General features: G+C 45.5%; 5 protein-coding genes across 5 annotated transcripts; 3 read left to right on the top strand and 2 right to left on the bottom strand.

The window, feature by feature from the left end:
• The first annotated feature begins 132 nt into the window (after nucleotides 1-132).
• Nucleotides 133-6478, top strand: LOC132259789 (glucose-fructose oxidoreductase domain-containing protein 1). Its single transcript, XM_059757554.1, has 3 exons — nucleotides 133-328; nucleotides 388-1014; nucleotides 6062-6478. The coding sequence occupies exons 1-3, from the start codon at nucleotides 206-208 to the stop codon at nucleotides 6476-6478; spliced, it is 1167 nt and encodes a 388-aa protein (XP_059613537.1). The 5' UTR covers nucleotides 133-205.
• On the top strand, nucleotides 1928-3037 carry LOC132259791 (salivary glue protein Sgs-4-like). Its single transcript, XM_059757555.1, has one exon. The coding sequence runs from the start codon at nucleotides 1952-1954 to the stop codon at nucleotides 2732-2734; it is 783 nt and encodes a 260-aa protein (XP_059613538.1). The 5' UTR covers nucleotides 1928-1951; the 3' UTR covers nucleotides 2735-3037.
• Nucleotides 5392-6012, top strand: LOC132259792 (uncharacterized). Its single transcript, XM_059757556.1, has 2 exons — nucleotides 5392-5488; nucleotides 5546-6012. The coding sequence occupies exons 1-2, from the start codon at nucleotides 5407-5409 to the stop codon at nucleotides 5968-5970; spliced, it is 507 nt and encodes a 168-aa protein (XP_059613539.1). The 5' UTR covers nucleotides 5392-5406; the 3' UTR covers nucleotides 5971-6012.
• LOC132259788 (cilia- and flagella-associated protein 57) lies at nucleotides 6457-10298 on the bottom strand. Its single transcript, XM_059757553.1, has 3 exons — nucleotides 9591-10298; nucleotides 6739-9537; nucleotides 6457-6566 (listed from the first exon to the last, which is right to left on the bottom strand). Exons 1-3 carry the CDS (start codon nucleotides 10296-10298, stop codon nucleotides 6465-6467), a joined length of 3609 nt encoding a protein of 1202 aa, XP_059613536.1. The 3' UTR covers nucleotides 6457-6464.
• A 66-nt stretch (nucleotides 10299-10364) lies between these two features.
• Nucleotides 10365-12223, bottom strand: LOC132259793 (gamma-secretase subunit pen-2). Its single transcript, XM_059757557.1, has 3 exons — nucleotides 10802-12223; nucleotides 10632-10736; nucleotides 10365-10577 (listed from the first exon to the last, which is right to left on the bottom strand). The coding sequence occupies exons 1-3, from the start codon at nucleotides 10860-10862 to the stop codon at nucleotides 10438-10440; spliced, it is 306 nt and encodes a 101-aa protein (XP_059613540.1). The 5' UTR covers nucleotides 10863-12223; the 3' UTR covers nucleotides 10365-10437.
• Nucleotides 12224-19039: the final 6816 nt, after the last annotated feature.

Here is a 19039-nt window from a genome sequence, read left to right on the forward strand (position 1 = left end):
CGTCTTATTGGATTCCCTGCAGGGTCGAATTGAATTGGTTAGAATTAATGCACAGTAAATAATGCAGCGGAATTATTGAAATATACTCGTTTATTATCGATATTGCAATGATCAACTGGCATGCGTGCAGAACCGTCACAACAAGTCGCGAAGAAGTGATTTCATATTCCGTGTGTGGCTCTTGTCGCCCCGTTTTCGCGGAGAAATGCTGCCCGGAGTGGGAATATTCGGTACGGGAAACGTGACCAGAGTGCTGGTGCCCCTATTGCGCGAGAAGGGCTTCCACATCGAGGCCATATGGGGCCGCACGAGCCGCGAAGCCGAGGAGGTGTGTCCGGAAGTGTCAATGTTTTGCCCTTTTTCTCACGCTCTTCTTTCGCTCTGCAGGCCGCCCAGGAGCTCCAGATTCCCTTCCACACCAGCAAAATAGACGACGTGCTGCTACGCAAGAGCGTCCATCTCGTGTTTATCGTGTGTCAGCCGCTCCTTCACTCGGAGATCAGCGTCAAAACGCTGGGCATTGGCAAGCATCTGGTGTGCGGAAGCAGTGGTTTGGGCCAAACGGACGCCCTAAAGATGTTCCGCGCGTCGCAGTATTATCCCACGCTGATCGCTCTCGTGAACCACTCGCTGCGCTTCCTGCCCGCCTTCACGCACATGCGGAAAGCCATCCAGGAAAGCTACGTAGGTGAATCCGTGAGCCTAATTGACATACGTGTGCAGATGGGCAGCCTTCTGAGGGAGAAGTTCGACTGGATCTGCGACGCCACAATGGGCGGCGGCGTGCTGAATCTGATTGGAAGCCACGTGATCGATGTCATCAGCTTCTTGACCGGCCGGAGGGCCACAAGAGTCCATGGAGTGGTGAGAACATTCACGAAGACCACCAGTTTCGTCAACGGAATCCGACAAGTGTCCGCGCCGGATTTCTGCACCTTCCAAATGGAGCTGGACGGGGGAATTCTGGTCACCGCCACACTCCAAAGTCACGTTTCCAACAACACATTCTCCCAGGTGAGTTTGTTTACATTCATTGCAGTGGCGCTTCTACAGGGTTATTCGAAGAATTTGCAGGAGAGGCTCGAGGTGAATTTAGAATAGAGAGATAAGACAGTATGTCCTCTCATTGGGCGGAGTTTAGTTAGTGTGTGGCTTTTCTTTCAGAGATGTAAAGATAAGATTTGGAACTTGCAGAGAATTCCAAAAATCTCATGAATTTTGGAAATGAGCAAATCGATAAATATTGAGGTTTCGTAAAAACGTCTTGACACTTTCGATATCATCCGCCACAGAGACAATTTCGGTGCTCGGTGAAGAAATTGTGATAGAAGACTCACATAAGAAAGGACAAGGCTACAAAGCACAAGAAACTCGTGTTTGTTTTCATAATTGTACAATGAAATGGTTGTTGTTTTAAAATGCATCGTGTTTGATATGAATTTCTTTGCGTGCTGAGTTAACATTTAAACCTACTCTTGTTAATCAGCTTAAATCTTTTGTGTGACTCTTATATAAAGCGTAATTGAGTTGGTGGTACATCAGTTCGGAGTGAGACTTAAACCAAAAGAGTCATGTTTAAGCAATTCTTTTTGCTTTTTGTCCTGTTTGCTGCGGTATTTGCAGATGACGTTTCTCTGCAACAATGCGGTAAGTTCAAGTACTTATTGTGTATATTAGTTTCATATTTATATTTGAAATTTTTCATATAGGTCAGGGAGAATCTCTGCCAAATTCTATTAGCATTACTGGATGCAATGCTCTAGAATGTTCAGTGCAGAATGGCGAAACTTACAACACATCCATCACTCTGACTTCAACTGACGATGTTCATAATCTGACCCTCACCGTCACTGCGGTGGGCAAGGATAACTCTCCAACTCCTATCTCACTGTGTGATCCGACCATCGTAAATGGAATATGTCCGCTTAATGGAACGCAAACGTATTGGTTGATGCAGCTCATAAATATTACGAACGCCACCTTGCCTGAAACTCTTACTGTTCAATTTGATATTTCTGGTGTCAGCGATGAAACTGGAGAAACCAATTTAGTTGTATGCGCTCGTTTCGCAGTGACTGTTTGTCCAACTGGCGGATGTCCTACAATTACAACTGACCCACCAACGGACCCCACCGACCCACCATCGGACCCCACTGACCCACCAACGGACCCCACCGACCCACCAACGGACCCCACCGACCCACCAACGGACCCCACCGACCCACCAACGGACCCCACTGACCCACCAACGGACCCCACCGACCCACCAACGGACTCCACCGACCCACCAACGGACCCCACCGACCCACCAACGGACCCCACCGACCCACCAACGGACCCCACCGACCCACCAACGGACCCCACTGACCCACCAACGGACCCCACAGACCCACCAACGGACCCCACCGACCCACCAACGGACCCCACCGACCCACCAACGGACCCCACCGACCCACCAACGGACCCCACCGACCCACCAACGGACCCCACTGACCCACCAACGGACCCCACCGACCCACCAACGGACCCCACTGACCCACCAACGGACCCCACTGACCCACCAACGGACCCCACAGACCCCACTGACCCACCAACGGACCCCACAGACCCCACTGACCCACCAACGGACCCCACTGACCCACCAACGGACCCCACTGACCCACCAACGGACCCTACTGACCCACCAACAGATTCAACGTCTCCAACCACAAGCGAACCTCCAACGACCGAGTAAACAGCTACTAATCTTCTATCTCAATAAACTTTTTAGGTACCGAAAGAAACTGCTTACACAATATCACGGAATAGAAAAACTTTTGAGCGCCGCCGAAATTACATGTCGTGAAATATATATAAATATCTGCACAGATGACATTTGTAACAGAATAAAAAAAATGAAACCAATTTGGGATTTAATCATCCTTATCAATTATAAATATTTGTAGTGTCACGTTATGTTGCTGTTGATTATCTGGATTCCAGAATCTGGAAGTACGTTCATATTATTCTATGCCAAATCTGCTGATGGTTAAGTTCGGTCGGGAGTAGTTGAAACATAAAGATCAAGATAAAGACTTCTATCATAGACTTTGTATCTGAATTCTGTAAAATATCGATAGGAGCCTGCCAGCAACCAAAGGCTCATATTTCAATCTGCTCCAAACTGTATTTACGAGCTTGGCAACGAATTTATTAAATATCACGATTTACATGTTTAAATTTTCTTTTGAGTTGGAAACTCAGACACTCACTGTTGCTAAAGAGAAAAAGTATTCTTTGTCTCATTGTTGTATAAAAGAAGGCTGAGTAAGTCGGTAATCATCAGTTTGAAGTGAAACTTACACCTGACGACGTCAAAATGTATAAGCAAATCTTTATACTTGGCATCTGCCTTATTGCTGCAGCATCTGCGGATTCTCCACCATCACTGTCTTTTTGCACCGGTATTAATCTTTTATATTCAGAATTTCTTCACTTAGCTAACTGCTTACAATATTTGTTTCTAAAGCTACCGGACCTAACCCTACCGTTGATATCAGTGGATGCAACAGCAATGGTTGTACTATCGTAAACGGACAAACTTACACGATAACTGTTACGCTGACTACTGCGGTGCCAATACCATCCCTCAACATTTCCGTCACTGCATTAGGACAAACATTCCCGCCTCAGTCTCTGTGTCCCAACGGTCCTTGTCCACTCACAGGCACGGGCACGTACACGGCAACGCAGCAGGTCAATATTCCTCCTGAGTTTTACCCGCTTCTACCTATAACTATTAATGGGCTCGAGGTTCATGTTTACGACCCTGCCGCTCCGAGTACCATCCTTTATTGTTTCCGGTTTAATGTCACTGTTCAATGCCAAGAAGGTGGATGTCCTAACTAGAAGGAATTAAAGTAAATAAAGCAAATCCAGAACCGTCTACAGAATCTAATATTTTAATTTTCATTAAACGGCTTCGCACAGTTCGAGGCCCTATGGAATCTTTTATCCGTATATCTTCTTGTGGCAGATGTTCTTTCTAATCTGTTCTATTTTAAATGAACTTAGAAACCTTGGGAATTGTCAAACATTTCAATATCTGTTTAAGGTTGTAGTTGCCTTAGATTTGATAATAATTTTGTTCACTAGAGTGACTTTTTTTATATGCCTTCATTTATCGTGGATAGGCAATAAAAACAGAATCACGAATAGCATTCACGAGCTTGGCAACAGATTTACAGAATGTCATCACGAATAATTCCTTTAAATTCAAAGTTGACAACACAAAAATTCGCTGTTGTTAATACGTGTGAAATTTTCTCTGTTTAGCTGCTGTATAAAAGAAGGTTGAGTGATCTAGGTTTACCAGTCTTAAGTAAAACTTACAAGTGAAGACAACAAAATGTATCAGCAATTCTTTATACTTGGCATCTTTCTTGTGGCTGCAGTGGCTGCAGGCCCTCCAATAATGACTACATGCAGTAAGTTTCTGTATAGTCTTGCGCCTTGCAAATTCATTTGAATTCTTCTCTGGTGTAGGGTCTGGAGCTTTACCAACTGCAGTTGACATAAGCGCATGCAACAATGGAGTTTGCACCTTTGTAAATAACGGAACTTACGCGATGTCTGCCACGCTGACCACCTCGGTGACAATATCCAACCTCACCGTTTCTGTCCATGCGCCGGATTACGAAAGCTTAATAGGTGTATTGAGAGTAGAGAATATGTGTAGCAGCGGGCCTTGTCCATTTCTCCCAGGTTCGGCAACGTACTCATCAAATCAGCCCATTGTAATTCCTCCTCCTTATGATGCTTTTATACCCGCAAGCGGTCTGCAGGTCTCGGTTGAGGTCCGTATCTACAACCCTGCCACTCCGGCTGCTATACTTTATTGCTTCCGGTTTAATGCTACTGTTTGCCGACCGTCAGGATGTGGAAATAGGGGTTAGAAGTAAATATAAAAAATTTAAAGACGTTAGATTAATTTTCATTCAGCAATCTTAGCATTGGTCGAGGCAAGGGTCAAGATTTCCAAATACCCTGATTGGTTTTCCTGAATTGAGTTTATGGTTAGACAAGTCTAATTGCGAGATCTGTATAATTCTGGAAAGTAGTAATCTGGAAAGTTTTATGATTTGGACTCATTGGACTCAATAAAAAAAACATTAAATTTTGAGAAAAAATGGTTTTATGTTTCAGTTTTCCGTGAAGGAGCACTGAATATATGATCGCAAGCAACATTCACGAGCTTGGTAACAAATATCATCACGATTTTCGTTCGCAGAATTTCTTTAAAGACCAAGTTGGAAACACCGACTGCCGTCGTTGCTAATGTAAAATTTTCTTTGTTTGACTGTTGTATAAAAGCAGTCTGATTGTTGGTAATTTTTCAGTTTCAAAGTGAGACTTACAACAATAGAAATGTATAAGCAAATACTTGTACTTGGTATTTCTCTCATTTCTGCAGTTTTTGCTGGTTCTCTAAAACTTACTTCATGTTCTAGTAAGTGAGTTTTTGCTCGATATTTGAGATCGAAAGTTGATTTGAATATTCGTTTAGGCTCGGCCTTTAAGGATGTTTCCGTTGAGATCAGCGTATGCGACAAAACAGGTTGCAATTTTCGTTCTGGACATCCTTTTTCGATCTACTTCGTGTTGACTTCAACAACGACTCTTCAGAGCCTCAGTGTTTCTTTGTCTGTGCCACAGTTTTCTTCCGACGCAATTATAACCAAGGATTTATGCGAAATGGGACCTTGCCCACTGTCCGGAACGGGAAAGTACTCAGTAACAGAGACTATAACCATTCCTGCTGAATATGAATTTATTCTGCCTCAGAAAAATATCAAGATCAAGCTTGAAGTCTTTGATCCTGCCAATCCGTCTAACATACTTTACTGTGGCACGACTTCTGTGAATCTCTGTCCATCCGCTGGATGCAGTGGAAAAGGTGGCAAAGTACTTGGTGTATTGGGAAGGAAATAAACGAGTGTGACCTGCAAATTTTGTGTGAATTTATTAGTTATTCATGTGTCTGTGCTTAGTCGCTAAATTGCCGATGGTGTTTTCCTTTCAGGAGATCATCGTTTGCGGTTCTGAGGGTCATTTGACGGTCCGTGGAGGCGATTTATTTGGGCAGCGCGTGAGCTCGAAGAGCGACAAGGAGGAAGTACTCTTCGTGGACGTTCAGGATCTGCACTGTCGCACGTCGGACACTCTGCTGCCGCGGCCGTACATTAAGGGCTTGTGCAAGATGGTCGGCGCGCTGCGCGAAGCCTTCTTGCCCGTCCAGGAGCAAACAGGGTGGATCAAGGAACCCGTCCAGATGGCCGCCACCTTCGATGACGGCCTGTACGTGCAAGCCGTCCTCGACGCCATCCAGCGCTCCAGTGAGCAGCGCTCCTGGATCAAGGTGTCTATCATGACGGAGTCGCCCACGAACCAGACGAAGCTCCTCAACGCCGCGCGTCTGTCCGCCGTCACTCTTCACTGACACACACCAGGCGCCGCTCCAGTTCCTCGATGATCAGCCGCAGGGCGTCCAGCTCCTCGCGATGGAGGCGATCGATCTCGTCAAAGTCCTGAGCCAGAGAACAACTATAATGGTAAGTCTCTTACGCTGGCGCGAGTACAAAATCGAGCTGAAGTATCCAGAGGATGTCACCTTTCCTGGGACGCTCTTGTACTCCTCTTAAGCATTTCTCTTTTTATGTAATAAAGCCAACTTTTTATTGTTTAACCCTAAATACTCACCGCCAGAGCTTTTTCGTATCTCTCACGTGCCAGTCTGGGCATTGGGTGTCCGGGAATGCCCAGAAAGCTCTCCATCCGACGATTCCTCCTTTTGCAATCATTCAACTCCGCCCTCAGAGTCTCCAGGTTCTTTATGAGCTCCATGTTTTGCTGGAGAAGTTTCTTCGCTTCGTCTGACTCTCTAGGCTTTCTCACTCGCGCTGACAGCTTGGAAGTTCTGCCCGAGAGACTTCTGGCCTCCTCAGCAGGGGGAACTTGCTCAGGATCGAAGTCTTTCGTGTACTTGTCAAGCAATTTTTTCGCCAACTCCTTAAGTTTGGGCGGATCTTGAATGATGTCGGAAGCTTTAGCGATGTCGCCTGACATCCGGAAGAGCTTAGCTTGCAAAGTCTGGGATCTTTTGAGCTGTGCCTTCAAGAGAATCGTGTTTCCAATGTATTTCTCATTGAGTTCCTTGAGTTTGTGCTCAAGATTGCGATTCTTCCGCTGCAGCGCCTGCATTTCGATTTCCATGCTAACTCTCTTATCCTTCCCAATTCTGATCTCCTCATCTCTGGGCTCTATTTGGGCGTTCAACTCTTTCAATTTCACCTCTTGAGCCTCTTGAATGGCGCTCTTCTCCCTCAGACGCGCCTGAAGGTCCGAAATCTGGTGATCTCGATCCCGAATGACATTGTCTTTCGCTCCGATTGTTGTCTCCATTTCCTGAATTGTGTTCTCCAGCTGCTGGATGTTCTCCTTAAGCCTCTCGTGCTCCTCCGTGACCGTTTCTATCTCTGTCTTCAGCTTTTTATTGCTCTTGTTCATAAGATTGTACTTCTTCGACAGCACTCCCGCCTCTCCTCGCCACTTGTTGCCAATCTGCTGCTCGTGTTTGATCTTCTTCTCATAGTCCACAGTCATGTTCACCACTTTCCGCTCGTTTTCCATCGTTACCTGATCGCTGTACTCTTTGAATTCCAATCCCTTCTCCTCAGCATCCTTAATCAGCAGCTTAATCAGCGTCTGTCTCTCGTCCAGCTGCTTCCTGAAGTCCGTCTCCAGTGACTGAACGGTGTCCTGCAAATGTCCAGCTGTCTTCCGCAGCTTCACTTCGTAGTCATCCTTCATGGTCTCCATGAGCTTCTTCACCTGACTCGTTTTCTCGTACTCAACGATGATCTTCTGATGGAAATCAGTTTCGAGCAGAGTTAGAGCTTTCTGGTGCTCGAATTTCAGCTCTGCGATGCTCGCTGTAATGATGTTGATCTCATCAATGTGGTCAGCCTCAAGCTTCCTATTCTTATCCTTGAGATCCTCGATAATCTCGCGATACTCCGCGTGGATTTGGGCGATCTGCTTGGTGTAGTCTTCGTCCTTCCTCTTCAGCTGGAACTCGTACTCGTCCGCTTGCTGATCCATTCGCTGCTCCAGCGAAGTGATGGCGTTCAGACGATCCAGGAGCTCTTCTCTGGGAATCAGAACATCCACGCACTTCCCCAATTCGTCATCAACGGGCGCCTTCTTGCCCTCATTGTTGAGAATCTCCCAAATCGCTAGCGTTCCATCGTCCGCACCAATGATCAGTAGCGCGTCGTCATTCGTGATCTTCATGCAAGTGATCGAGCTGCTGAAGAAGCGATAATTGGTGCAAGTTCCGCCGCCAGTTTCCATGAACGGCAGCTGCACGTTGAAGATGTGCCCCTGTTCGCTTGCAATGAACATCACGAGATCCGATCGCGCGAGTGTGAGACAAGTCAGAGGCGGCAGATCGGGAATCTTTGTCTCCCGCACGATTTCGGATTTGCAAATCTCTCGCAGGACGCCAGAGTTTGTGATGGCATAAACCGCACTGAGATCACCAGTGACTGCCAAGGAGCGGTACTGAATCTCCTTCTGCACCACTTCGTTCATCCTCTCACCCGTGATGGCATTCCACTCGTAGATCGCACCATCCTGACCAGCAGAGAGGAAATGGATGTCATCGTAAGCCCACATGAGACTCAGTATCATGCCGTTGTGGCTCCTCAGCGTCTGAATGATGTCGAATGAGAACACAGAAATGATCTCGATGGTGCTCTCAAAGGATACGGCTAGCATGTGTCCTTTGTGCGAAAACACAGCGACTCTGCACTTCGGGAAGTTGTACTCCTTCACAGTCTTCAGGTCGTCCAGCAAGATTTCCATGAATCTCAGGTGATCTGAGAAACCTAACGCGACGAAGATCCCAGAGGGATGCAAAGCGATCACTGTGATGTTCACCAAGTACTTCTTCACCAGCTCCACTCTGCCCGTGACGTAATTCCACACACGCACCGTCTTGTCCTCAGAGATCGTCACCACGATGGGCTTCCACATGCACACGGCCAGACTGACGATCCGTGCGATGTGCAGCGGTTCGCCGAGTGTCCGGAACTCGAGGCTGTTCACGGTCACGCTTTCGGGCACAAACAACTGCCCGATGTAGATCTGCGAGTGCGCACAAGACACCATGACAGTGTCCTGGGCTTGATTGATCGCCACATTAGCGATTTTGTACAACTCTCGGTCGTACAGCGTCACAGGGATGCTGATGATGCTCTTCTTCTGGTACTTGTAGTTGGACTCCTTCTCGAACACGTGTACGACGTTGTGCAGCGCGTAGCAGAAGCCCGTGGAGAAGTGCGTGAGGCAGGCGACTTCTCTATTGGGCTTCTTGCTTTCGCCAATTGAAGGTTTCCTCCGGGTCATCGTGGGCGCCTCTTTTCGCCCGTCTTCGCCCTCGTCGTCGGCAATCTTGGTCAGGTCAAGAAAAGCCACTTCCGTGGCGTCGAATGTGATCTGGAAAATGAAGATGACAAGATTAAGGCGGAGGAATTGATGTACAAACTCACCTTCAAGTCTCCATTTTCCACCAACAGCAGATCTCCATCTGCCGTTCCCGCCAACAGAATCTCTCCCGTGATCCAGGCCAGGGAAGTCACAACGACTCCATCGCCTTTGATCGTTCCCACGGGCGCGAATCCCTTCTCTGTCTTGTTGAGCACCTTGAAAACATAGTCGCCGCCAATTGCCACCATTCCCGTGTCGGAGAGATTGCAGGAAATGTACCTGGCCACGCCGAGCTGATGCGTGCTGTGTGACACTCTGCCGATCACCGTGGACTCGGTCTTGTCGAAGAACATAAGGATGAGCTGTGAGTCTGGCTCCCTGGACAGAATGGCGAATCCCTTGGAGTCGTTTGTGAAGGACATGCTGGCCACTTCCTTCGTCGCGATTTCGTTGGGGAAGCTGATGGTGCGGCGCCGCTTGAACGTGCCGATCTCGTAGATGTTGATGTACGCCTTTTGGGCGTTCCTCTCCGCAATCGCCAGCATCTTTCTGCTCGGACTTATTGTGACGATGTTGATTTCGCAGTTTTCCGGCAGGCGCAGGAACTTCTGCTTTCCGGTGGCGTAGTTGTGGAACGCGAGAACTCCTGACACTGGATAAATCACCTCCTCACGCGCCGTGAAGTGAATGTTGCCCACAATGTCCGAGCGGAAGCCATAGATTGTCTTTGGCTGGATTTGTATGGGAATTAGTCGACTGGATTCCGTCATGCTTGCTTAGGAATTCCTCGACTCACAACCTTTCGACCAAACTAGACCGTTTCCAGGGACACAAACAGGGAAAATTCTAGCATTGCTAGGGCGTTTTAATATAAATAAAAAAAAAAGAAAATGACATGATGAATGAGCTTTATGGCTTGCCCAGGGGAATAAACAGGCTTATCCTGTCGCCAAATTCGCCCCATTCCGCTCGATGGTACTGGTAAATAGTCACCCAGGAAATGATGACCACGAGCCAGACAATGGAGCCCAAAGCGGAGTAGAGAACATCTGGAAGAAAGTGCATGTTTTCATGACATTCTCTCAACCAAAACAGTCACTTACATTTTTTAATCTGTGCCTGTTCCTCGTAGGGCGGCTTCCGGAAGGCTTCGCTGAAGAACCAGATGGTGTTGATTGCCCAAACGAAGGGAAGACAAGCAAACCCAGCTGCAGCAACAACAACAAAACTTATCAAGTGTGTGTTCAAATATCAGTTAAAGATAGGAAATCACCTCTGAAATACCATCTGCATAGGTAAAGCTTCCTGTCGTTGGTCACTCTATCGAGATGCATGATTTGCGAATCTTTCTCACTCGATTTTACACGGAAAAATTACAATTTTCTGAGGAAATGAAAATTTTGACACACGAAATCAAAACATTCCTTAAATTGACTACAGCGCCTCACGGTGGGGATAGCAGAAAGAGTCGTTCGACTATCTTTCGACGAGAAGATGAATATTTGAAATCATGTGATGATCAACAGTCGCCATAAAGTCTCAGTATAAATTTCAGCAGAGAAGAAGATAGTATTGAGGTAAAGAAGCGATTGAGGGGAAAATGTAATCTCTGTGGGAGACATTAATGCGCATAATCGGAGCATTTTCACGATATTTCACTCAATTTGAGCGACAGAGCCTGAGAGAGTGAACAAAAAGTGAAATATTAACTCGCAAGAGAGTTGTGTATTTATGTCCAGAGGTGATCATAATACGATCATGGGAATGACAATCTGTTCACTTAGCCGAGATCTATTGGGCATCTAATCGGACGTCTTGCCGTGCAAATAATGCAATTGCGATTAACCATTTATAATGCGATTGTCCAAACAGTCCCGATGGATTCCCGCATGCCAGCGCGGCCATCAGTCACCATCAATGGCAATAGTATCCGTATTAAATGTAATAAATTGGTGGGATGATTCGCGGCGGATGAGCTGGGCCGTGAGTGATGGACTCTGTGCAAGGTGTAATGCGCAAGATAAGCGCATGATCGGCCGTCTCGCTCGGGCGCGGAGGAGAAGATGGGAATTGTGGCATGGACTCTCATGACAGAACATACATCAATGTCTATTTATGCCTTAGATAGAATTTATTATGAATTGGGTCTCGCGTTCCGACCATTTATTTGTAATATTGAATCCGCCGAGTGCACGACGCTTGCCCACTCGCGCTGGCCACGTGATGAAGAGGTTACTGCTGGCGAATTGACCTCCGTGCCACCATGTCAGCCTCCTCACTTACGTCCGCGCCCTTGCCGCCGCTCCCACGTCACCACCTTGGCTCCGATGGGGCGCTGCAGATGAGTTCTCAGGGCTCCGCTCCATTGATGTCATGCGAAGAGATCGCAATACTAAGGGACAAGTTCAAATAGACTCTCTTGTGTGCAATAATTGCAATCTTACAAGTCTTACTAACGAAGACCTTAAGACTTAAAAAGGGTAAATTAAGCCTTTCCAATGAATTTGCACATTTTATTTCTAATAAAACGGTATAATCAAGTATAAACCAAAGTAAAGGAAGAAAAAAAGATCTTAAATTAGAGCCTTAAATAGAGAAAATTGATAAAGTCTATTATAATTTTTTAATAGTTAAATCAAGAGCCACTTTGCGAATGTAGAGAAATATTTGCATACTGATGAAAGACACAGTAAAACACCAAAGATCAAGATTGAATATTTCTGACCTTTAAGGACAATTTTCAAAAAAATCTTCCATGTGTAAATAAAATGTCAATAAACACTAATTTTGTCTGATAATCGTTTTTTTTTCAATGGTTTTAATATTATTTCAATCGTTTTGCATTTGTTTTTTTTTTGTATCTGCAATGGTTTTTATGTGCCTGATTTGGAGCAATTATCTCACAGTCAAATAGCATTTCAGTGAAAGTGAAGCCTCTCAGTTTAGGCCAACAATTGGCTTGGAAATCATGCAATGCCAGCGAAATAACACGCGAAAGAGTGTCTTTTCTGGGGCAAAGGCACGCTCTTCGACATCCAAACCAGGAAACTCAATCAGCGAGTCAATATGCGATGGTTATAAAATGCGAAGAGACCCATTGCTGAATGATTAACAAATCGTCTTCCTAGCAAATCATCTCGAGTTGGGGGTATCATAAAATCTATGCTATACATGCAAATATCGAATCCCTCTCGGCGATTTTTCTCGACAATCGTTAAGTGATGGCCGCAAATGCAAATAGTGTGGATTGGAAGATGGTCGGGGATATAAATAAAGGCGCAGAGAGACTCCTAATTATTTCAATTCCTCGCTTCTTTGTCATGTGCACAAAACACGTAAGACTTTCTCTTCGGATGGCCAACAATTGATTTCAAATGAGATGGAAATCAGAATTTATAAGCGATGCTACGGCGCGTATGTTTTGTGGAAAAGCACATCTCGAGATCGATTTTGAGGGAAGAGAAAGAGAGAGAGAGAGAAAGAGAGGCCAATAAATTAGGCTTGTTTTCCTTCACGCCACGTCTATTTTCTCAGACAATTATTACCGCCTCGGTCCCAGATTAACACGGCGTCTTCCCGCGGAAGGATGGCATCTGCTTGCCGTATGATTTATCCGCTAGAAGCTGAATTTGCATTTAATTGGTGAAAATTCCCTCCCGAAAAGAACAATTGGACGCACGGAGGAAACAATACACAAACGATTAATAGAGAGAAAACATGGATAATAGAACATTTAAAATTCAAATAAGTGTAACAGTGTCCATGGCCGAGAGCAAATTCTTCATTTGCCAACCACACAAAACGACCAACGAGGGTGAAAAGAAGGTTGGAAACATCTCGTGATTGATCAGTTCTCCTATCTCTTCAATCTGACAGTATTTTTCATATAAATCTCTCTCTCTTGCCTCTCGCGTCCCACCCCAAAATGTGTCCGTGCATGATTTTTTGCCTCGGCCTCGCGAGAGCACAAATTGAATTAAGGTCGCCTAATTAAGAGCCTATGCGATCGAGGCTAGAACTCCACCTGCTGCACTTCGGGAAAGGAGTGTTCCGCGATGACATAGGGAAGACAGTGCGCCAAAGGATGGGTAATTGAGTGGGATTTCTTGGATGAAATTTAAGGGAGAGAATTTGAGCCTCCACAAGTAAGGCTTTCACTACGCATTCTAAACATTCTAAAGTCATTTGCAAATTCCGCACGTGTGATGTCAAATGTCACATTTGTGGATGGAGTAAAAAATTTCCCACTAATTCGTTGTCAAACACACCCAATGTGTGCTTGATCAATCGAGCAGATCCGGTGAATTGGTGTAATATTGGTGGAAGATAGAAGAGAAGAAGTTATCATACATCCATTACAAAGTGTTCAACATTCTGGGACGAAGAATTTGATATTGAATTGAGGATGGGAGCAAAAAAAGCTTGACATTTTACATCGAAATGCTTCCAATATTTAAAACACTCAATGGACACCACAGAGGAGGGTCACACAGTGTATAATAAAGAAGTGAAGAATATAGGCAGAGAGGCGATGGCGGCAAAAAGAGCACGGTGATCGGGAGGAGGAACAAAAAGTCATTCCGCTGCTGCCAAAGGGGGCGGACGAGGGGCGAGAGAGAGGGAGAGAGGGAAAAAAACAAGACAAGATCTTCAAAGAACCGAATCAATTTGTATCAATCGATTTTCGTATCCGATCCACATAATCTCAGTGCGAGTCGTAATTTCGTTTCTCTAGTCACCCATATGATCTCTCCTCTTCTCGTTTTTTCCTCCACACATTCCCATTCATTTATACAAATTTTCTTCTTATTTTCCCACCGCCGCCCGCCCTTCACAAGCGACTGTTAGAATACGCTGAGCGTAAGTATTTTGAGGCATTTAATAACACGTCTGAATATTCTATATCAGCCTGGGATTTTCAGTTTACAAATACGTTAGAGAGCCTGTTAAATTCAGTTGTAGAAGCTTTGATTATCGCCTTTTCATCCCTCAATGCTTTATTTACTTTACATTAGATCTTGATGAAGAGAAGTCCAAATGATCATCTGTTTTATCCAGACCACAAAAATGTGACGGAATCTATCAGAAAATATTCATTTGCGAAAGAGCAAACAATTTTCCAGCTTTATTAACTTTTGCTAAGATCGCATTTCAAGAAATTGGCTCTTTTTAGCAAAATACTAATTTCTTGGAGTTTTCTAAACCTCTCTTTTTGCAGTGTCAATCATTTGAAGGGCAATTGATTATTATAAAGCATTTGAGACTGATCATCTAGTTCTAATATGGTCTTTTAGGACGATATTAACTCCGCAATTCGCTCTTCTATGGCGAAGATATCAGCTTGTTCAGAATGCCGTCCGCAAGTGTGCTGCCTTGAGAAAGTCTTCACGAAGTGGGCAAAGTCATGGTCATGGTGAAGATTAAAACGAGGTTTAGAATGACTCCTAGAAAGGCAATGTAAGCGATCGTGGTCTTCTATTGGATTTAATTACGTGAACAGTGAATGAAGTCATGTAATTTAACACCACTGCGCGACGAGATCATGATGATGGTATTTTGCCTCCGCTTGTGTATCTCCTCATGTTAAACACGATGTTTGGCTGGATTTTTGCTCTCCGCCGCGGAAACAGCCAATGGACTCGCCTTATCGTGTCATAGAGCGCTGCTCGAGTCCAATAATATTGCATTACGCCACCAATAATGATATTAAGCAGACACATTATTTACAGCTCCCATTTATCCCGATCGAAGGGGGCAAATATGATCCATTCATTGTGGCCAGAGATTGGAGGTTAAACCACGAAATGCGCGCGATCGAATCCACGGGAACCTAATAGATTCCAATCAATTACGCCACGCCAGATATCTAATGGCATTATTGGGAGATTCAATTAGACGCGTGTTCTCCAATCTGCGGCTTAGTGGTGCCTAATTGTGACTTGGAAGGATCTCGGGAGGTTCAGAGTGCGTTCAGAGAGCTGAACTACTGGAGATGAGGAAGATCCAGCGGTGCGAGAATGGATACAATTGATAATAACAATAGTTTTTCCCTCAATAACCATCTATTAGGTGCAATTCACACCACAAAGTGGCAGAGAGGAGATTATACAGTGGGAAGGAAATGCTGGGAAGATGAATGATAATCCCATGGAGCGAAATGAGCGCGAAGATCGTATAAAGTGAAGTTTGTTTTCTCCTCAATTGAATGTGTGACTAATAAAATAATAACTCTCTGGATTACTAATATTAACTCCGAATAGCGGAGGGCAGAAAAAAAGATATCAATGATGATTTTGAGCATTCTCGCGATGCCTTTTTACTCCTCTTCCCTTTCTTTCCCATATATCATTTACTAATTCAACGTATTTATCCAGCATTTGAGCAGAATAAATAATTTTCTTAACTCCTTATTAATCGGTTCATGTCAATTCTGTGACAGACCACATTATATGAGATCAGAGAGCTTCACCCCATGGCACTGCGGAGAGATTCAGGAACGCAGTGGCGTCTTTTTTTACTCCTCCGAAGGCACTCACAGCTCTTTTTCTTCTTCTCCGAATCAGCCAAACGGACACACAGTGATTCGTTTTGTCTCTGCCAGCGTTTATTTTTCATACGAACACTTCGCCCGCGCCCGCCGAAATGCACACCGTCGCAGGTGGAAATTAATGTGTCTCTGCCCAGGAACGGTGATCACTGCGTGTGCATTGTTCCTGCGGGAAGGCCGGGAAGAAGTGTCTCTGGCCGCTCTGGGTGGCGACTGGCAGGAAGCGGACAAAAGGATTACCGAGCCTCCCGAAAGCTGCATAAATAGGCAATTGAGACCGCCTCCGTGCGCCCGCGTAGAGCATCGAAAAACCCAGAGATATTACCCGCGATATCACTGTCCATTTACAAATTGCAGCAATAAATCACACAGCGCGGGTTACTCGGCCTTCACCTTCCCGAGTCCTCATCAGTCCACTGCTCAGGCGCAGCGGAAGACACGCCGCACAGGCTTCCTGCCGAGGGTGTGTTCCCGTGATGCATCAGTGTGGCTAGAAAATTGGAGAATTTGTAATTTGGAATTAGCTGAAATTCGCACAAAAATGTCTGATAAGAATGAGAGATGTTGAAAGTCTTACAGGAATTTCCCACGTACTACTTTAATATCAACAAATCTAACGTCCCTTGGACTCGTCTCGGGCTGTCTGTTCTGTCTGCAAACGAATGGCATTGCTGAAAGCGCATTGGATCAATTTACAAGTGCAGCTGATCTCTGGGAATCCGCTTTGGAGGGTGCAACAGATGAATTGGATACAATTAGTCAGCCGAAATTGATCCTCAGCACGAGGTTTCTCAGCCGTCACGCGGTGAATGGCGAATTGCTTCTTGTGCACCGAAGACTGACCACATGACTGACAACACGACTTTTGCACACAATCCAACTGGGAGCCTCGAATCAATCATGAGCCTCACAATAGCCAGATTAGCCTGTCACTCCGCCTCGCCGTCAGTTGGGGACAGAGACAATTCGGCGGAGGCGAAAGAGTGGCAAAAGACATGCGATTGTGAGTGCATGTGAAATTTGGCGAGCAAGCGATTGAATCATAGAGGAAGAGAGAGAGAGAGCTTTTCTCTATGCTTCTCCTTTGATTAATACAGAACATCGCATTCCGTGATGGTTTGTGAGATAAAACCCTCTTCGTTTCCGAGCATTCTCCAGCATTTCAGATGGAATTCAGGCCCAGACAAAAGGATCATCTAATATCATGTGTCGCTCGAGTCCCATATTTTGGGGTCTTATCTTGATTTCCTATTGATTAACGACAGAATCACTTAAGATGTTTTCCGTAATCTCTGAGTTACAGATGTAATCGCTGTGCTTCAGGCGCGCTAGAATCGATTTATATGAAACCGTAGGAGGACGACATTTTCCCCAAAGTACCTCTTTTGATGTTGCAATTGTCCGCGCAGAGGGAATCCATCAAAATCTCTTCCTCTGAGATGAGAAATGTATGACATAAAAATTCAATTACATTCTCACGTGCCCTTTTCTTTATGCCGATTCACCGCGTCTTGAGCATTGCCGCGGAAGCACAATTTGCCATCCAGAGTGTCGCTCTGGAGCTACAAATTTCCCTCCGCGTCCACGTGAGCATGGGAGCTCGTCTGGTGGCCAGCATAGGACACACAATGCGGAAAAAGACGCGCGAGCATGAAAGAAGTCTGTATATTCAATTAAGACAAGTCTATTTTTATGTCCCGCACAGTTCATCTTTCTCCCACTGTCCAAACGAATCTAACTGTCTTATCGGATCTTGTATCGGCGTGTTTTGAATTATTTATTTTTGTCATCCAGTTCTTGGCCGTTGTATTGCCTTTTCCCTTCATGTTTTTACTTCTAATTCAAACATCGCTTCCATCCGCTCTTCGATTGTACGGTCGCTGTCGCTTTTTTCCCTCGCCACCAATTTCTTCTGCGTCTTTTTCCACTCTTTTCTATATGCAAGAAAGTCTCGTCTTGCGTGTGATATGAAGAAGTCTTCGGATGGACATGGAAAAAGTTAGCTGTCCAGATAAGATAACACTCGTCAAGCGATCGTAGACAAGTTTTAGCCTAAATGCCGCTAAGCAACAACAGCTTACGAATTTACGATCGCGAATGCATATATTTGCATTTCTCCAAGTGCTTCCCTACTAACCGCCTTCCGCTTGTCTCTGTGATTCGTCGCAAAAAGGCCCGTGTGACATGCGAATGCGGTTCGCCGCCTTTCCTTCCTCCTTGTCCGCTTCTGTCCAGTGTGCGGAGTTTATTAATCACTCACGTGACAAATTGTTTCGAATTCAATAAAATCGAATTCAAATTTATTGTACTTCCACAGACAAATAATGGGGACACCAAATGGAACTTGTCACCGAGGCGAGAGAGCGCCACAGTTGGGCCCGTTCGCACGGACGGCGCGCGGGGAAACAATGAATGACTCAATCCGAGGGCCTGCGAGTCATGGGACTCTCGAGGGTAGAGACAATGCTCCCCGGATCGCCGGCTGGCCCTATCTGCGCGGGAACAATCGATTTATCTGGCTGTTGCGCGGGCAAATATCTCCATTCCATTGTCATGTCATCCGGATGCCCATCGATCCCGGGAAATGTAAATACTCCATCTATTGCGCGTCCTTCCACGCTGCGCTCCCTTTCGGACACCCGAGCGGCCGTGATTGCGCCGAGGGGCCAGCAAACTATCTGCGGAGCGCCAATTCAAGTGAGGAATTCAATTAAAAAATTATGAAATAAATGATTCAGACCTGGGCGTAATAGTGACAATTTCCGAAGTATCTAATAAGAGAGGAGTTGGCAGGAAAAAGTATTCTGCATTCGTGCACGAATCATTTGCGTGAGAGAAGAGTTCACTGCAGATGTTATACATTAAGTTAAATGCTTTTCACCCCTCGGCGCTTGTCCGCAAGTAGGCAAATAATGTGGCAGCACTGCGCGAAGAGAGGCGAAAGAATTATCACTTTCTAACATT

This window comes from Phlebotomus argentipes, unplaced genomic scaffold (genome assembly GCF_947086385.1).
Source record: "Phlebotomus argentipes unplaced genomic scaffold, Phlebotomus argentipes genome assembly scaffold_18, whole genome shotgun sequence".
In the NCBI taxonomy this organism is placed as follows: Eukaryota; Metazoa; Arthropoda; class Insecta; order Diptera; family Psychodidae; genus Phlebotomus; species Phlebotomus argentipes.